At 49.7% G+C, this 20,600-nt stretch overlaps 1 protein-coding gene across 1 annotated transcript in view; it reads right to left on the reverse strand.

The window, feature by feature from the left end:
- LOC308373167 (trinucleotide repeat-containing gene 6C protein-like) overlaps nt 1-20,600 on the reverse strand; it is a 41,700-nt gene that overhangs the window by 12,755 nt on the left and 8,345 nt on the right. Inside the window, exons 2-5 of the mRNA XM_080848582.1 lie at nt 17,300-17,399; nt 16,077-16,098; nt 8,905-9,216; nt 49-2,820 (exon numbers count right to left, since the gene is read on the reverse strand). Of these exons, the coding sequence (XP_080704708.1) occupies nt 49-2,820; nt 8,905-9,216; nt 16,077-16,098; nt 17,300-17,362 (3,169 nt within the window). The 5' untranslated portion in view covers nt 17,363-17,399. The remainder of the gene's footprint in view (nt 1-48; nt 2,821-8,904; nt 9,217-16,076; nt 16,099-17,299; nt 17,400-20,600) is intronic.

A 20,600-nucleotide genomic window follows, 5' to 3' on the forward strand; every position in this document is an offset into this window, starting at 1 on the left:
ATACAATACCAGATGTAGAACAAGGAAAAACATGAAGAGTTGTCTTACCTGGAGTTACAAGGGAAGGTCTGTTCTGGGGTGGTCCAGGCTGACTGGGTGAGCCATTGTTGTTGCCGCCATTGGAATGATTCTGCATGGGTGCTTGGCTGTGATGCGGGTTGTGGTGGTGTTGGTGGTGGTGGTGATTGTTGTTGGTGGGTGCTGAGTGGTTGTTGCCGCCTCCGCCGTTGTTACCGTTACCGCCTCCGCCGTTGTTACCAGGTCCCGAGCTGCCCTGGCCTGTGGGGTTGTTCTTGTCCCACATGTTGACAGCCTTGCTGCCTGTGCCCGGGTCCCCCCAGGTAGAGGTGCCGTCGTCGATCTCCATCTTGCGGCGGATGGAGGGTGGAGAGGGCTCCTCCCAGCCGGTGGAGTCGCTGTCTGGGCGGCCCCCTGACCCCCACCCTGAGCTCGCCTGCTTGACAGAGTTGGGACCTCCCCAGGAGCCCATTGGTGCTGTTCCACTGTTGCCACTTGGGCCTTCTTGGGGTTTGCCACCCCATCCTTGCCCTGGGCCGTTGGTGCGTGGGGCATCGCCTTCTTGGGGTTTGCCACCCCATCCTTGCCCTGGGCCGTTGGTGCGTGGGGCATCGCCTTCTTGGGGTTTGCCACCCCATCCTTGCCCTGGGCCGTTGGTGCGTGGGGCATCGCCTTCTTGGGGTTTGCCACCCCATCCTTGCCCTGGGCCGTTGGTGCGTGGGGCATCACCTTCTTGGGGTTTGCCACCCCATCCTTGCCCTGGGCCATTGGTGCGTGGGGCCTCGCCCCAGTTGCCTCCCACACTCGGAGCTGGTTTGACCCAATTGCGGGGACTTTCCTTCCAGTTACCGCCCTCGGCCTCCCAGTGGGGGTTTCCAGTGCCATTTTTCTTCACCTCTGAGGAGTCGCCCCACTCTCCACCATTGCCACTGCTGCCCCCGCTGTTGCCGTTGCCACCGTTACCGTTGTGGCCGCCACCATTGCGGCCTCCACCGTTGTGACCGCTGCCACCGTTGTGACCGTTGCCACCATTGTGACCGTTGCCACCATTGTGGCCTCTGCCACCATTGTGACCACCACCGTTGCCGCCACCATTGCCACCGTTGTGGCCTCCGCCACCACCACCATTGTGACCACCACCGTTGCCGCCGCCACCGCCACCGTTGTGGCCGCCACCATTGCCCCAGCCTTGGGACGGTTTAGACCCTTCACTCCAGCCTTGCTGCTTGGACTGTGCAGGGCTGTCCTCCCAGCTGGGGGACTTCTCTCCAGAGCCCCAGGACTGGCCACTCTTGGGGCCGTTGGTGTTGGGGCCGCTTGGAACAGGCTCACCCCATCCACCTATTGACCCATTGGACACCTTTTTGTTAGCCGGAGGCTCTCCCCATCCAGTACCTGACTGTTTGGTAGGTGGGGGTGCGCCTCCCCATCCAGAGGCTGTGCCCACTGGGCCTGCAGGCTCATTCTTGCCCCCTGAATTGGGCCTTGGAGGCCCACCGAGGATGGCACCGCCAGCAGGCATTGGTGGGGGTCCTGCAGGTGCAGCGCTGGAAGAGGATCCCCAAGATTCAGTTCCACTTTCAGACTTGTGGTCGGAGGAGATCTCCTCCATCTCCCAAACAGTGTGTTGGCGGACTGGGGTTTGCCCCCAGCCAGTGTTACTGAGCACACGCGGATCCAGGTCCTGGCGGGGCAGGAGGGGGATGTTCTCCGTGCTGGAGGACCTCTCCCTGTGCCGTGAGTGACCCTCACCGCTACCTCCGCTGCCCTCGCTGACAGGAGCAGCAGTGGTCCAGGAGTTCTGCTGGTCCTGTGGAGGTGCTTCAGTGGAGTTCCATCCACTAGCTTCTCTACTGGGCTGCTTCTCCCAGTCCCCCCCCCAGGTCCCAGTGCCGCTGCCTCCTCCATTCCCACCATTGCCTCTGTGTCCCCAGGAGCCACCGCTGGAGTCCCAGCCAGAGTCCTTGGGCTCACCAGCCTTGGAATCCCCACCGCTGCCCCACATGGAGCCGCCATCTCCATTGGCCTGAGAGGTCTCGGTGGGCGACTGGCCGCCCCAGCCGTGAACGGGGCTCATGGGATCCTGTTTAGTGTGGTTTGGTCCATCAGTGTTAAGGTTTGGAGGTTCCATGCTAAAAGACACATTCCCAACTGGGGACTGGCGCTGCTCGGGTGCATCGGGGTTCCCCCAGGCACCAGTGCCGCTGTCCCCCATCTGATTTCCATTGGCATTCCCCATGCTGCCATTGCCATTAGGGCCGTGCACTGAAGGAGCACCTCCTGGGCCGCACATATTTGGGGGAAGAGAGTTTGAACCCCCCATACTGCCGCCGCCACCCCCCACATTGGGCCCCTCTTGTCCAAGCATGGGCCAGGCGGAAGGGTTGGCGTTGGGGTTCAGATTGAGGTTGGGGGAGCTCCAGTTGGGCTGGCCTCTCCCTCCCATGGTCAAGCCGTCAGCCTTTCCCTCGGAGCCCCATCCCCTGTTGGGGCCGCCTTGGCTGGACACCATAGCTCCGGAGTGGTTGGCGCTGTTCTTGTTGATTGGGTAGTGGGCTGGCTGTCCAGCTCCTGTGGCCATACTCATACTGCTACTGCTGATGACGTCTGTGGAGCGCTCAGCGTCCGCGGGGCATTCTGGGGGCACGTGGCTATTGCCAACAGAAATGGAGGGCCAGGCTTCGCTGTCGTTCTCGTCAATAATCACTTGATCCCAGCCAGTGCTACTGCTGCTGTTGTTGTTAGAAAGACCCCAGTGGGGATTCTCATACTGGGCTCCCAAGCCACTCTGATGGGACAGCTCTGGAAACAAAAACAGAGAGAGAAACGGGAAAGTTAGCAACAAACCACAGGCATGGGACTACAGCTGTGAAGTGGGAATCAAACAAGCTTTGTCTATCTGGTTTCTGTGTGTCTAGCTGGAAGGGTTTCAAAAACAACTTCTTATTTTGTCCTCTCCCTAAGTTTTTCTTTTTCTGTCTCAGATACCAGTCACAGCTGCTCAGATTTAGAAATGTCCAGATAACCAGAATGCACAGCAGAGCATGCCACTTGTCGTATTAGTTAAAGCATGTCCGTATATCCTGTGTCTAGTGTAGCCATGTGTAAGTGGGTAAAATGGAGGCCCATCCGTCTCCATCGCACTTTCCTTCAGCCCTGCGGTGAGGGGAAGCCGAGGCGGAACGGTGCTCATTTATTGGAATGAATCCAGGACAGGATCTCATCCATCACTCCCTATGCTCCACCAGGTCCGCACAACGCTCACACCATCACAGGACACTAGCAGTGTGGGGTAGCCGGCAAGTCGAGGTGATATACACTCATACACATCCAAATACTAATAATAATAATAAGCGCACATTTTTCAGAGGAATGGGCACATACACATACACAGGCAGACATAAAGAAAGCTAAGCACACACCAACAGACAAAAAACTGGGGAAGGAGGGGTGAAAAAAAAGTGTTCTAGCCAGCTATAATCAATCACACAGAGGCAGGTAATCGATGTTGCGTTAATGCCGGTGGAGAGAGGAGAAAGGGTATTGATCTGCATTGCAAAACCAGCTCCCTCCTCTCCTATTGCCGTCTTCCACTCTGCCTTTTCTAACTACTAGCCTTGAGGGCAGGCTCTGGCTGGGCTTCATCATTTGAAATGAATTGCGGTGATCCATATAAAAGGTAATTCATTAGGGATCGACCATTTATATTTTTTTTTCAGGGCCGATACGACAACGATTATCTATGACAAAAAGAGAACAATAACCGATAATTCAGACCAATACTTTGAATCTGTCTTTGAATCTATCTAAAGCAAGCATGAGAAAAAGGCAGGAGGATAAGAAAATTATTTTCATCGTTTGCATGGGTAACCTGCATTTAAAATTATAAGCCTAAAATTCCTCCTGTAATATAGGCTACAATACTGACCACGTCGAGCATTACAGATGATCAGTGAGAGTCACGTTTGAGCTGCAGCGTGTTTGCCAGGGTGTGCACAGGTGAGACAGAGCACCAGAGTGAGACAGGAAGGTTCCTAACTGAGTGAAATGACCCAGGAGTATCTCAGTGGCAGCCATATTAAGAGCCGGTTGGGTACCGTGTGGACAGGCTGTGACCAAGTTACCGAAAATACTGTTTTTCACAGTATTTCTATTTTAATATCTTGACCTCTATGATGATGATGATGATGATGATGAGGCCAAATGAAGACACCAAGTGACAAACGTACTTTCAGCTTTGCTTCAAGGTTCCAACATACAATGCCACCACAAGCAAGCTGAAGTTTAATATCAAGAATAAATACTCAAATCACTATTTGAAAAATGCGCAGTGTCAAACTGTAGCAACTTATAAGATAAGTGCACCAATTAGTCCTTATTACAAGTCCTTATTTCTTTTATATTCCAAGTGTAGACTACTACGTATACGGATTGGCCAATTAGCCTACTGCAATTTGGTTAAGGGCATGGTTTGACCACTACGACCCTTTTACTAAATACTTACCTTCCATCTTTTTCCTGCAGCAGGTCTGAGAACATTTTTGATTTTCAAGGTCAGAAAACGCTGCCTGACTCGGCTCATGAGGGAATTTTGAGGGATAGTACACGCATTACTTTTAAAATTTAGATACAAATAAACAGACGCCAGATAACCACATGCAAATATCTGCCCTAATGGTCTAACATTCTATCCATCAGCGTTCTACCAGGCCCCACTGTCTCTTCACCAGACAATATTTGAGACATTATGCAGGAGGAAAGAAACACTGCTCAGGAATAGCTCACAAAAACTCATATGGTTGTCACAAAGTTATCCCTCCTTTCCTTCAAAGCCAATACTTCTAAAAACACGTCAAGATAATGGATGTAGATTTCTGAGTCTGAAAACAAAGAAGCCCGAGGAAATAAAATTCCAACCCTATCAAATATCCAATAGGGAGAGCTCTGGTATCTGACAGGTGTGGGATGAATATGTGGCTTAAGATACTACACAACACATTCCTGTCTGGAGTCTTTGAATGCAATTTTCCCCTCAGTACTTATCAGCTCTCCCTGGGCCCTTATCTGGGAGGGTCGTCAGTCTGCGGTGCTGCCACTGCACACGTTCTTTCATTGGAGAAATCCTGACACACACACACACACACACACACACACACACACACACACACACACACACACACACACACACACAAAACCTTAACCCTGCCCAACATAGCTATAGTAAGCCAAGCCCGTAACCCCTGTCAAATAAGACTAACTTAATTCACACAAATCAAAGGATGGCAAAACCAGGGTGGGTAAACGGAGTCTGGATGCAGCCCAAACAATGACAAGAATGCGGTAAAACATTCAACACAGAGCTGCAGAGCCTTTAAGTGAAAGTAAAGAGACTCTACTGTAAACAAAAAGCTGAAAAAAAAGCACTCACACTCCCGTCTGTTTTGCAAACATCACAGTGCTGTTTTGGTGTGGTATGGAAGGGGAGCTACAGACAAAACACAGCAGAGGAGTGGGCACGGGTCCAAAACAGCAACCCCTTTCCTCTCCTCGCAGCACTGCTGGCCCCTCCACTCATTCACAATTGTACAAAAACGTGCCTCACCCAGATCACCAAAACATTCGGAGAGTACATGGCACAAACCCAAGGAAACGGCAAACAAAAGCGACGATGGCAGGGCAGCGTGATGTATAGCATGAGAGAATCTGGCTGTAGTTTACAGGCAAGCACGGTACTTCACCCCGTATTTGTGCAGGGCGGGGTGGGGGGGGGGGGGGGGGGGTGGGTGGGGGGGGGGGGGGGGGTGGGTGGAGGGGGTTGGTGTTCCCTATGCAGGTTTTTTCCAAGCCAAAACAAAATCTTTGCGTTGGTCTATTCTCTGGGACAGCTTAGTTTTCTTCGGCGGAAGATGACTAATGCACATGGTCGAACTACTGCAGCAGCGCAGGCAGACCAGTGCTCCTTCCTCCTGCAGCCAGCCACTCGGCAAGGGACGCCATTTTATCAGACCTGACACACAGCCAAGAGCAGCGAACTGCTGCCGTCTACGTCTCCCTCGCTCTGTCGCGTTCCCCTCTGCCCATCTCTTCCACTCCCCCCCCCCACATCGCTCGCTCTTTGCTTTCTGCTCTGCTCTGTTGTCTGTGTCGCATGCTTGCTTTGAGCAGCATAAAAAAACAGGTTGCATGATTAATTTATCAGAGCTGGGAAAGCGAGAGGCTTCTTTATCATAGCGGTCATGAACGATACCAACACAACAAAATACATAAATAAATATATAAATTAATAAACAACGGAACGAGTGGAAAGCAGGCGAGTGTAAGAGGAGTACCTGGTGAGAAAAGCTGTAGGACCATCCTGAGAGACGCTGTGTCGAGTGCAGAGACACTGCTAGCCCTGATTCAAAGCATCTGCTTTCAGGCATTCAAGCCTCATTTTGAAAAGCTGCCAAGAAATAGTCTAGCTACAGTGTGTGTGTGTGTGTGTGTGTGTGTGTCTGTTCATTGCTTGAAATGTTCAACCTGCGCAGCTACAATTCCTTTCATCATCTTCTGACTTCTTTACTTTCACTGTATTTTAGAGACTAGTTACATTGTCACTGCCTGTGAATACAATGAGGGTCATTTAATTAAAGGAAGGATTACTTCAGCTAAATAAATTCCACTGCGCTCTTAGCCGTCGCCAATTTGATGTGGACGTCAGCACTGCAGAGGCATCTTAATTGTGCTCTCTTTATGCGTGTACAAGCGGTACAATGAGTCTGTAACACCTGAAAGCTGCACACCTTTCCTTTCCTGTGACACATCCGTTCAGCTATAGAAGCGACAACAATCGAGAAAGCAGGGCTATGCCAGACACATAAGAAGTCTCACATGAGCACGGGCAGGCTGCCAAAAACTAGATGCCTTCCTCTCAGCATGCCCCATGCAAAAGGACCGAAAAGAGGGATGGGGTGGAGCTAGAAAGAAAGGAACATGGTGGGGGTGGTGACAGGGTAGGGGGGGGGACGAGACAGAGAGAGAGAGGGAGCCACAGGATGTAGGATACTGACATGAGTGATTGTTTCTTACGTTGAAAAGCAACCAAGGCGCCTGGCCCAGAAAGCCAGCCTCGTCAGAGGTAACTCCACTCTCAACGGTGCGCCATTATGCAGTGATCCCGGGCCAGCTACCCCCCCCTCCAGCCAAAACCCCTTTGGTGACGTAAGGAACACAAGGCCAGATAGACCCCTTTGTCTGAAAATAACCCCCTTTCAAGCCAATTCCGGTTTGCGGATAAAAGGCCTTGCTTGTTTTCCCAAGACCGGAATGGTACAAAGGTTTTAAAAGCTCATCGTTCATGTTTTTCCCTGAGCCCAAGCCAGATCTCCACGGCTTCCCAGTCTGGGAGAGAGGGCTGCTCTGACAGGCATCAGCTGGGGAGGAACAGGGCTAATGAACCCACTGGGGGGGGAGGAGGGGGCATGTGAGAGGGGGGCAGGGCCCAATGTGCAAAGACAGGGCTGGCTTTCTTTCTTTCACATCCTCTGGGAACCACGGGGTGAGCGTAGCATGCACAATGACACGCATGCCGTCAGCACGCCGATATCGCGTCCTCTCTCTCCCCGATTGCTGGCTCGCCGCCTCGGCTTGAGTGAGCACCTGACTCGCATCGCTACTGCTAAATTGTTCCGGAATAGTTCCCCCGCTCTGGTGTTTGAATGGGGCTCAAAATAAGTCAAGGTGAGAATACAATAACTAATACCGGAATGCAAGAGTGAGGAGTGGCAAAGAAAAAAACCTGACAAGCAAATGGCTCCAATGGCAGTGGAGCACAGCCAGGGACATAGCTAGCACTGACTTAAAAAGCCATAAAACAGCTGGTGAGCGGTGTTTCTGAACGCTACAAAGCATTTCCTGCTGTTATTAGAACAGCAGTACCACCTGCTATACCAGAGAGCTCCACCAGACATAGGTCTGCACTCAGGGGGATGGGCTGAGGAGAAGGCGATGTGTCTGGACTGGGGGGCCGGGGGGAGACGGGGGCTCACCAGCTGCTTCGTGTGTAAATACTAATCTGTGTAAAAACAATGGGCCAAAAGCCTTGAGACTAAGGAACTCCCATGACCTCTGATCCTGTAAACTAAGGGTACAGCAGTAGCGGTCTCGTTGGGATAAAAAAAGGCGCCTCGGATTAGGTCTTTGCATCTTAAAAGGAAAATGAATTATTTGACTTAAGTCATGTAAATATTGGTCTCAGTTATATCTATCTGTCTGGATTGGGAACATTTTTGTCTACATGGTAACAAAACCAAAACTGTACGACAGCTTCCACAATGTGAACGAGTCCTTACAATGACAAAAGTCCCCATGAAAAAAGTCCGCTAATATTCTCCCCTTTTTTCATCCATTAATGTAAATTAATCAATTGTAATAAATATGTAGGCCAATATGTATTTCATTTTGGCACACAAAACAGAGTGGCCTCACACAGCCTCCTTAAACGCTCTCGTAAACTACTCGACCTTTACTTCCCCTCCAGGCCAGGAGTGGCACTAAGGATTCAAAATACTCCAGAGCTGTACTGAATGACTGTTTTGTTTCTGAATGTTTTCCTATCATGAGGACATATTGACATGCACTCTAAATGACTTTAATACATTTGAAGTCGGCACAGGTGTTGAACAATTTTAAGAGCGTTTCGGCTTTTTTTTGGAATCAGCTTTATTTGAATAACCATCATCATCATCATCGTCATATGAGCAATTCTGCTGCAGCAGAACCAAACAGGATGTCAACACTGCAACCTCAAGTCAATAGATTCTTGACATAGAATAAATAACAGACAGAGAAGCAGCAGGTAAACATTGAGCATCACAGTGAAGAGAGTTCCAAGAGCTGGTTTCTGACCTGTGTGCCTTTTGCTTGTCGGGGTTGGAGGAGGGGAGCTGGTCCCAAGCTGCGTGGGGGCAGAGGAGGTGGTGAGAGGCAGGGTGCCTGCGGGCAATGGCTGGCCCCTCTTCAAAAGCTGCTTGTGCTCCTGCTGCCGGAAACGTGGGGGCACCTCACGGGGCGGGTAGCGTGGTCCAGGCGTTGGCTGCTGCTGCTGGGCGCTGGAGGGGGCACGCTTGCCATTGCCACTGCTGCTAGCCGCGGACAGGGACAGGGTCAGGCTGGGGCTGGCAGGGTGCAGAGTGGGGCTGGGCTTGGCAGAGTCTGGCACTGCGTGGCAAACACAACAAGGACACACAAAAGAAGCGAGCACGGCAGGTTAGCGACAGGGTACATGATTGACAGCACTGTTTCCTCAAGCATACGTTTAAGATAGACACAATAAAACTTCACCAATCAACACCTGTTTTATTTCTGATGAATTGAATAAAATAAAATTCTCTCTCTATAGCCATTTTGATGTTTGCTCATCAATGTTTAAAACTCTCTGCTTTGACAAGTGCGCGGCGAGGAGAAAGTGTACGGCCATTGTTTGAGCCTGCACCCCTGTCCACGCCCCCCGGAGCTGAACATCTCCCTGAGCGCTCGCTGGCTGTGATCCGCCCCCCCGGTCTTAGTGGGTGCGGTGGAAAAACAAGCACTGCTCTCCACATGAAAGCATGAAAGCTGTCTGCGCTCAGCGATTATGCCCCCTGCCGAGATCCTCACCTCCCCCTGACCCCTCCGCATTCCTCCGCTCCGGGTCTCTGCGTGCGGACTTTAATCAAGCGCCAGCCCAACGCTGGCGCTAGCCAAACAGAAAAGATCTTAGCCCGCTGGGCATGGAACGCTTTCCCTCAGGGATGGAACTATGGGCAGGCTGAAAAATCAGGGTATTCTATGCAATGGGCAATAATACATATGCCTGGTATAGCACGTTTCATGTTTATGATAACCCAGGGGTTGGACAACACTCGCCCTCCACCCCCCACCCAATCCCGTCTGCAACGGGTGGGAAGGATTGGCACATAGCACGCATAACTCTGTGGCACCACTGACTACATCGCGCATTCGGAGCTGTTAAGGAAAATGTAAATAAGTTGTTTTCTTGCACACACCCCCTGGCTGGGTATCGAGGGGATATGTGGGGCTTGTTTAAAAACAACAGGCAGGTGGGCCACCTGGAATTGGCTGAGGAAACGGTTTACCCAGATACCCCTGCCGAGCTGGGGATTAGCAGCCAGGCAACGCAGCCCTCCCTCCATACGCCAGGGGTAGGGGTGGCGCAGGAGCTGAAGCCGACCAGGTGATTTCCTTAGAGAGAGAGAGGAATCCAGTGTTTACAAGGCCCAGCACTTAACAAAGACTCGCGTCTCTGCGATACATACGCAGTCACTCTGACATGATTACATTTATCTGGCATTTTATGAGGAATATTTTTAGGTGTCGTAGTGAATGTTTCACATACACGCTGTAATTCCATTTGGACCACTAATCATGTAGAGTCATTTCAGAATCATCTCTGAAATGTTTTCAATCGAAGAAAGCGTCTGTCATGAGGCTTCTTGCTCTGCACTGCTGGCAAACAGAACACAGGCGCACACACACGTACACACACACACTGCCCTCCAGCACGGCCTGGCTGCAAGCTGCAGCTGGTGACGCAGATTGCTGATTAAATTCAGCTCAGCCAGCCTGACGTTCTCCTGGCCAATCAGCACGCAGAGGGCTGCATCCCTGCGTATCCCTCCCCTCTTCTCTTCTCTCCTCCCTCTGCTTATTCAGTGTCCTCATTGTTTGGGGCTGTTGTGAATCCATTACAGGAAGCAGATGGACACTGGGGCTTTGGGATGTTCTCACAGCTAGCTCAGAGCAGGCAGCCAGCCTGCACTTGCCCCCTCCACCCCCCAAACACACTCAAATCTCAGCTCTGCACTTGGTTCATCGATATTTGCACACCCTCACACCACATAGAAAGTCGGGCAGTCAGCTTTTTCTTCAATGGAATTTAATATTTGTAATTGTATTTGTGTGTGTGTGTGTGTGTGTGTGTGTGTTAGTGGACGGCTGTGCAGGCTCTACGGTATTCTCCATTTTCTCTCCCTCCCTCCGTGTTCCCTTGGTAGAGCTCTAATTTTGCCACCTTTTGCCTTGTCAACATTTGTCATTTAAATTTAAATTAACACCATTTCCTCTTTTAAAAGACAGTTCATACAATTTCCCCCTTAAAAGACAGACTTCAAAAGGTAGCGCTTTGGGTCAGTATGCCATATGTGCTGCTAGATCAAAAGCGCAGAGAAACGCATCATCTTGAATAAATTACACAGAAATATTCCCAGAGTTCACAGAATTCTTTTAATATGCGAGCCGTGAAGTGCCGATTAGGCGTTTTTTTCCTCAAACAGCGCCGCATAGTGTGAACGTTTCACATGAGTTATCTAGCGTATGTCAACAGAGCCATCAAAGGAGCACTCAAAACAAAGCTGTGGGGCTTGCTCTCCTATTTCATCATGTGAGGTGCGGTGAGGGAACGAGTGCGTGGAGAAGGAGACAAAGGTCTCATTTACTGCACTGGGCAAGATAGCATCTCACACCTACTGTGACTGGAGGAGAGAGGAGAGGAGGAGAGGAGAGGAGGGGAGAGCTCTGAACTGGTGATTCTAAAAACTAAAAGAAGAGCCATTTTAGGTGTGCCATAAAAAATTGTGGGGAAAAAACGGGGGAAAAAAGATAATGGAGGGAAAAAAAGACCAATCTTAATTGAAGTTGAAAGGTGGTGATTAAATAAATTATTGTAACAAGAGCACTGTAAATTCCATTAAAGCATCTGACTGAGGTACTCTCTGCAATCACCCAGCCATCCTGTAATTATGGCCTCCCAAAGATGAATGGTTAATTAAACAGAGAAAAGCAGGGGGATACGCAGATCTGGGAGCTCACGAGATGCCGCCCTGAGCCGTCCCTGGTGAAAGCAGTACCGCTCAGGCTGCGAGGTGAGCGCCAGGCTTTTGTCTAAGACGCCATTTGAATGCGCCGGCACACACACAATGTTGGGGGGTGGGGTGGGTAGCAGAAAAGATTGCGCCACTGCAAAGATGCCCGTCTCCTCTCTCTCTCTCTCTCTGTTAGTTTTCCCTTTCCTCTCCCACCCCCCCACCCATCTATCTGGGTGGCTGCTGTAAGGTGTGTGTGTGTGTGTGTGTGTGTGTGTGTGTGTGTGTGCGCTGTAGCACTGGGGGAACTCTGTGCTCTCCAGACAGCCTGTGACACTGGGAGTGGGGGTTGAGGGCTGCTCCCAGGGACTGGAGCTGTCGGGGTTTGGGGAGTCGGGTGCTAGAGGGGGGGGGGAGGGCGCGTCTGGGAAGGCCAGGCAAAGCCCATCTGTCAGGGCTTTGGAGAGCAGGGGGTGATGGCAGCCCAGACACAGCTTCTAACCCCTCACCCCTCCGATGCCGGGCTGTTGCTATGGGGATGCCGGGGTGATTCACTGCGTTTCGGTGACAGAGTCTTTACTCTCAACCCCAAAATAAAACATTAACATTTAAATAGAAGGGAGCATTTCCTAACGAAACGAACGACATTAAAAATAGCAAACAGTGATTACACCTGACCTCTATAAGATGACAGCCACAGGTGGAGCCTGTGCAGACGAGCTGGGAGAACAAGCGCTACTTAATTAACTTAATCTACTGACACCGTTTTTATCCATCACGATGATACACAGTGCGGCTGCCACAGACAGCTCCTTCCTGATCGCTGAAATGCATACTTTAATGATTAAAAGGCACACATCAGTCCTATCTGATTTCTAAAATGAATACTTTAATGATTAAATGCACACATCAGTCCTATCTGATCAGGATGCATCCTCTCAGAAAAATGATGTATTATGTTTTAAAATGATTTAATACAATATGCACAGCCCCTCTCTCTCCAGAAGGGGAAGTAAGAGATCTCTCTGGCTATATGACGTACCTGACCCTTCAACCACTGCATCTAACCGTAACCTAGGATATCTGCCATAATGTTAAAAATGAGTATGTGCATTTCCTCAGTTTCTTCACAAGACTGCTGAGCATTACTAGTTTTCTGACGCACAGGCCATTGAAATTCTGTTTCTAATTTTCCTTGAACACTTGATATGTGAGAGACGGAAAACAATTAAGGGGTGGGCACTCTCAAAATAATAAATCTGACGGATGTAATTCAAACTTGCTTGGCAATTAATTTATAGAGTATTTATAAATGTTGCCATTAAAGACGACACCGCCGTCATTTCCCCCCCCCCCCCCCCCTCCAAAAGCAAATGAGCTGCTAATTAGATTGCGATTCATGAGAATCAGACTCGAGTGTTGACGCAATTAATTGAATGTGAAATTGCAAATTAATCCAATCTGGAGTTTACGATGTCCCGTGTGGGGTGGTGTGAGGGGGGATAACGCTGTTATCGTTCGTGACACCATGTAAATATGAGCCTCGGAATGCCAACCACGGACAGCGTCTCTGGGGGAAAAACTGAAAAGAGCCGAGTAGGGGGAAAAGAGGAATGAAGGATTGACATGTGTTTCATTTGTCCTTTCACCCTGGGAAGTGCAGCGGCAGCAGAACTGGCAACCCAGTCTGTTTTTGTATTACGACTGAAAATGCATGCGAAGAAATGGATACGCCCTGCCATCACTCTGGCTGTGCCACGCACCCCAATGGCCTTTTTCTTCGATTAACATTTCACATTCCTATTTCTCCAACCTGTACATTTCCATAATTTATGGTTGTGTGTGCAAGTACTTGTGTTTGTATGTGTGCGCCCGCCTATACCAAAAAAAGGGTATTGGCTTCAGGCCCTGCAGCAATTACAGTCTGTGAGTGTTAGCTTCACTGGTGGCTGTGGAGAGGAGGCTGTCTGTGGCCTCATTGACCTCAAGTCAGTCATGGCTGGGTGGGGGTGTGAGGCCCATCACCCAATCAGGCTGGCCTGTGCCTCACACTAGGTCTGTGGAGACCACGGTCTGGGGGTACTTTTTATGTATGGTGTTCGTGTGTTTGCTGTGCGAGTTAATGGAAGCAACTGAAGTTAATGCAGCCGTGGGCTCTGGGTTTATCTCATTTTCATGCATATAGCCCGGCCGGCAGGCAGGCGGGATCGATCGCTTCAAACTAGTTGGAATGCAAAGGGGAGGGCGGCCGTGATTTAGAGGCAGAGCTGCAGAGTGGGTTGGTCCCCAGCGCCCCATTGCTCACGACGGAGCGACAGCCAGCGTCACTTCATGTCCCACAAACCACCTCCGCCCTCAGCGACACTGCTGACAAGAGAGGACACACCGCAGTGATTACTCCCAACTCTGAAGTGAAACTCCATTTTATATTCATCTAGTCGGTCGGTGTTGCGCGCTACGCTGTGTTAGTCATGGCGCTGCTGAGCGCATGTACGCCTGTATCTGCATGTAGCATACCGCAGTGCTTCTGTGCACTGGAGTGTGCTGGAGGCTGAGGCAGCTTGTGTTGTCAACCATGGGAGGATATACAGCCCCCAGAGGTGCGATCAGCAACAACAACAGCAGAGTCGAGTTTGGTCTCGCTCCCCCCTTTCATCGCTCTCTCCCTCCCTCTCTCTGCCGACCCAAGCAAATTCTCGGCGACCCCCTTTCCCGCTTGCCCTGTCGACGCTTTTCTCTTCTCACTCGACACTTTCCCTCACCCACTTTGTGCTCTTCCTGTACGACTCCCTCGCTTCCTGTCGCCCTCCCATTCCTCTCGGCTGTGCCTGTGCTGTCGCTCGCTCCATCAGAGGCCTGGCAGCCAGCCAGACACGGCGTCACATGGGACATACCGAGCTGTGGCATGAAGTGCCAACACCTCCGTCAGAACGCATGTCGGATCACAGGGATGATCTTGATGACGCTGTCAGCCATCGGCCTGCTACATTCCTTCCACACGATGAGGATGACATTCTTTTGCCACCGTCTCGCTCATCCAAACAAGGGTGAGGCAATAGCTTTTAAGTGAAACTTTGGAAATGCCATCTTAAGGGCAGTCTGGGGAGTGTTGGAGCATAAACCTAAGTAGAGGGTTTCCATTTATCTCTCACAGCCAGGGGGAGATGGATTACACTGGGGGAAGGCGCTGAGAACTCAGTGATGTCCACAGCAAGCACCCAGCTTTAGCGTGAATGCCAATCTGTGCGATACCTTGATCGGCCTGGTGCCCCACACTAGTGTGGCCACAGAGCTGCTAGCCAGGTGTGGTTGGAGGGCTCTACCGCAGATGCTGCAGGAAACCTTGTCCGGGCTACAGGGCTGACTTCCATCTGTCGTGCAGCTTGTTTCCAATACACTGTGTGCATCCACGTCTTAGGACAACAGACACCATGTGTTTTGAAATGAATTTCCTGCCTTTGGGAGTTGATCTTATCTTATCTGTGCTGCCTAGCAGTACAAAGTAGAGTGCCCTAAAGGAGGCACACCCACAACAACAAGCCACAGCTACGAGTCGCCTGGAGATATTAAGGCATATGGCCTCACAAACCACCTGAATATCTTCAAATATGTTTAGGATTAAACACAAGTGAGTCATCCAGGTCCCTTGAGGAAGCTACTGCTGTCACAAAGCTACTTCTGTTCAGCCCAGGCAGGGGGATACCGTAGTGAAAAATATACAACCATGACGGAAACAACCGCTCAGGCCGTGCCAGGGGTGGGGTGGGGGTGAGGGACATGGGAGTCATATACATGAGAGGGCAAAGAGGGCAACAGAACGCCCGAGAGCACTGCTCACTCTCTGCATGCTCGTCTGGGTTTGCGTTCACCCAAGCGAGCATATGCTAATGAAATTATGCACACGCGTCAGCAAGCATTAGTGTACGAGAGGCTAATGCCGCGGTAGCCTCCAGAGCTTCAGGAAGGAAACGGAGGCAGAGAAACTTACGAGCAAAGCAAAATGCTTAACCTTCCTTCTTCTCCAGTCTCTGTCTGCTATAACAACATGCTTAATCGGAGCTGATAAGAGTGGGAATCATTTTCGCATATTTTTAGACAGCTTATCACAAACACACTCAAAAATACACACCCTTGCGTGCACACACAGACACACACACACACACACGATCACATGCACACACACACACACAAACATATGGGGGAGGATGAAGTACTCACCTTTGGTTTTCTGTTCAGCAACCTGAAAGAGAAGGAGAGAGGCGTGTTTCTCAGTCTTCGCATGTAAACACACTTCACATACATTATTTACATGGCATTTGCATGGCCACGGGTGAATATTTATGAGCCAGCCGAGAGACAGGTACACAAACACCAGCGCCTACACTCGCTCTCATCGCACAGTGAGAGACAGTCATTTTAAAAACAAACTCAAGTTCTGTTTGCACTCGGGAATGAACTGCCGGGGCACGGCGACAATTTCATTCGGTTCACTGTTCACCAGTCACCACACCACACATGAATGTAGTTGTACAAATCTGAGGCGTGCTGGCATTAGCAGCATAGGAAAGACCTAGCAATCAGCGCGCCTGGGACTTGAACTGGTTACGAGGCGCACAAATGTAACTCTATGATGAGCGAGACACAAAAGGCAGACGGCACAGCCTCTCAGCATGACTCGACATGCACTGCTGAAAAAGGGAAAAGAGAAGGAGGATGAGGTGGTGGTGGTGGTGGAGAGGGGGGGGGGGGGGCAAGCCTTGACTTCAAGGCTCTAGAACTCCTTGCCTCGTAATCCAAATAAGAGGCCCAGAAGGTGGCTGCAGTGTAAAAAAAAAAAAAAAAAAAAAAAGAAACACTACACAGGCACGACTGGCAGCCTGGTAATCGAATGGAAATAGATTACAAATGGCTCTCTGTATGAGAGGAGAGTGGGGGAGGGTGGCGAGAGGCTGCTGGGAGGAAGAGGACGAAACAGGACAAGGACAGTGTGCTAGTTAGCTGCCCTGCTAAACTCCTTAACACCATCCTCCCTCACCCCAGTAATTCTGCTAATCTGCTGCCAGGCCACCTGCTTGAGTGTGGGATGAGGAGGAGCACCCTCAGTGTCCGGTGGCAGAGCAGAGCTACAAGGAAATGCCTGAATATGAATGTGATACGGGGAAGGCAGTGTCTGGAGAGTGCCAAGGATATCACAAGGGCCAATTTGTCTCAACTTCATAATAGTGTAAGAAAAATTACCACATTTCATTATGTCCTATGAAAATGATAGTGGTGGAAAATACTTGAGGGTAGAGTCTAGGTCACTTAAAAATTCCAGCCATTCCTTTAGTTAAAGGTTCACAGGAAACAAATGAATATCCCAACCCTCACATGAATTGACTTGAACGCATGATCTTGCCAGGAGAAGCAAATGTTGAGGTATGGACTGGGAAGGTACACACCTTTTTCTGAGCGGCTTCCTTCTTTGACTTTTCTTCTTGCTTTTTCTTTTTCTTTTCTTCCATCAAATGGTTCTCTCCTTGTGTTTCTAGCTTCTCTCAGCTGCAAGGAAAAAGATTGAAAAAAAATATGTTATTTGACCAAGAAAGCAAACTGCAGCTTTACATAGAGTCCGTACGGAGAACTCTAAACAAACTCGATGAGATACCTGTAAAAAGAAAACAAAATCTCCCTGAAACCTTCTTGAGGCAAATTACAGGTCAAGGCCAAAGACTACAGTCTAGTCTAAGATGCAATTTCCTTCATGGACAAAGTGAAAAGTGAAAACCAGCCCAAGTGGCCAGGGGGTGGGGTGGGAGGGCAAGATCAAATACCTGGAGGGGCAGGCAAAGGGTTTTTATTTCAACCTTTTATTTCCTTTGGCTGGAGTGGAAGTGAGTGTTCCCGGAAACTATTGAAGGCATGAGAAGAGTTGAGTGCGGGAGCAAGAGGACACTGGCAGACGGAGCCAGGGATCTCAGGGTCGGCACTCAGCCACGTAGCCCTATCATCTCTCCCATCGCTCGGAGATTAAAACGCTCATTCGGCACAATTTTGTGGAAATTGGAGCAAGTGTGCTGAAGCTAAGATATAGCGTTAGCTGAAAACGAGAATGCTGTGTGTGAGCTGGGTGTTGAGCGCAGAGCTCATTACAAACTTTGCCCTACTCAAAAGTATCTTCTTTACCTTATAGTACACACTTATCCTAACAGCAATAACAAAATAGTTTGAGACTGACATGGTGCTACTGGTATCACCCCTGGTACTATAACCCCTGAGCAACTGCAGAGATTAAGGGAACCTGAATATGTAGACTTGGACCAAACCATGATTCCCTTACACACAGAAAAGGTTTGTCTGCATATTTACATAAGCTTGATGACCGCTTCCAGGCACGCATTTGTGCCAAAGTGCAGTACAATCCAGCTAATTCACTCTTCACGAGCCTACAGGGTACGTCTCATTCCAAACAAAGGTGGCATCAAAGCAATGTTGTCATGATGTCGCCCGTGTCCCTGCCTGACTCTCTTCTGCTCTTGCCTGATGTTGCTCTCTCTGCCGACCGCTGCCATCGCTCCCATTGTTCACACTTCTGCTCAGCTAGGGGGCCAGACCGCCTGGTCGGTACAATGAGCCATTGTGCTTTGTCCTCGGCCAACGGAGGGACACAAATCTCAAAGGGACACATTCTGTCCCAGAGGCACCCCCATCCTCTGTCTCCCCCCTGTGAGTTTACCACTATCCTCTGCCTGCCTGGTAGCGGCAGCTTGGCTTTGGACTGAGCTCTCGTTCTTGCTCACACTAATACTCTCCAGCCTGACGTGCATCAAGCGTGGCGGTAGTTTGAGCATGAATATATTAATGTGCAATCGTAATACAGAAATGATGGGGAGTGCGTCCTGCTGCGTTGGCGGTTTAGTCAGGGAGGAGGTGTCAATCATTAGCAGGGGAGGGCGCTGAGTGACAGTGGAGAGGTGGGCTTGGGGGAGGGGGGGTTCCAGAGAGAGACGCTGCTGCAGGCAGGCAGGCAGGCAGACAGGCTCGTAACCGGGGAACTGTCAGATCTGCCCATTAACCGGCCCCGTTCTGATCTCAGCCTCTCCTGCTTCGCAGCAGCTTTTCGGCCCGCCAATTGGCTGGCCCACACCATCTCTATCCCAGCTAACCAATCAGCTTCTAGAGCTTGTCTGACGAGCATTTCCTACCCCCCTCTGATATTCTCTGGCTCTGATCCAAAAACTGGGGGATGGTAAGATGGCATGAGAGCACTGTTTTGAAATTTCTCCCCCATGTGTTTTGTGGAAGGGGACACAGGATTGTTTTTAAAAATAAACCACAACCCTTTGTGTGCTGGAATTTTCCAGAAGCTGTCGATTCCAGCTGTTAATAGCCTAATCCAATCTAAATATTAATTCTATTTTTCAGCAGACGCTGTTTGAACAATGTGTTTATGATCTTAATTTGCTTGTTTTATTTAAAAATAAATACATAAATGAAATAAAATATAAAAATCACCACCATTTTTTTCACTAGTGTCTGCGTGAGGTTGTCCCAGCAGCACCTTAAAATAGCCCTCAACGATTGTGTGCAACGGCTATACAAAACAATCCAATATTTTCTCTCTGAGCTGCTGGCATCACATGAGAGATGGTTTTCATCCTCTCGTTTATTTCTGTAAACATCTTATCTGCATGTGTACAAACACATCGGAAAGAGAGAGGTGGTGGTAAACCAACTGATGTACCCATGATCCGATAGAGAGGTTAACTTAAGTGTTATCCAAATCCACATATATGGAATATTAACCTTGAAGACTTATGGACAGACTGTGCTCAGATGAAAACGCAGCTTCAAATCCCGGGATGAGCAGGTTTGAGGATCTTTCCTGGGAAGCTCTTTAGTCTGGGTTTAATAAGCCTGAGAGTGTTGCCAGCCATCCACTTTATTAGTACCTGATAGGCAGCTGCAACCTGCCTGTGCTCTGGATAAAGGGTGATAAAGCAGAGATAACTTAATAAGATGAAAAATCCAATTCACAGCTGACTGAAATACATGAACGACGCTTTGAGGGTTTAAGACAGTTGTTATGAATTCAGCTATTTATTTTGTGATACTGCCTTACAATGCTTCTTCTACTTACAGAATCACAGAAGTTCATACTTTTACTTCACCATACTAGTCTGCTATAATATGCTATTTTCCCCGCCCGCCGTGCATGTGAAATGACAAAATGTGACAAGGCAGGTGACAAGGCAGTGAGCCGCACATTGAGTGAGACTTCAGGCTTCTATGAATGCACTCCTGACAGGACCACACGGAGTTCAACGAGCACCAACCACAAATGGGACAACAAGGTCACCTGGTGTTTCTACATGGCTCACAGGGGCCAACCCTGGGGTAGGAGACCTCCCATCAAAAAGACACAAGAATAAAACAGATCCCTTACTCCAATCAGAACTACTGTTTGTGTGAGAGTGGAGAGAACCAGAAGAGCCAAGGAAGGCTTTGAAATGCTGTTTTCACACTATGAACACTGGCACTGGTGTCAGGGACTTTTGAAACATTTCCTCTGTCAACTGCCAAACACACCCACAGCATGGGGAGAGACAGTCCTGAAGGAGGAACCCCATTTGGCTGAGGAGAAGGATGTGCAGAAAAGGATGTAGCGGAGCCCACATGCACAAGACACATTGTGTACAAACACACAACACATTGGGGAGGGTCGGAGAACAAAGCAAAAAAACGACAAAAAAAAGAGAGAAA

Source organism: Sprattus sprattus (assembly GCF_963457725.1).
Source record: "Sprattus sprattus genome assembly, chromosome: 1".
In the NCBI taxonomy this organism is placed as follows: domain Eukaryota; kingdom Metazoa; phylum Chordata; class Actinopteri; order Clupeiformes; family Clupeidae; genus Sprattus; species Sprattus sprattus.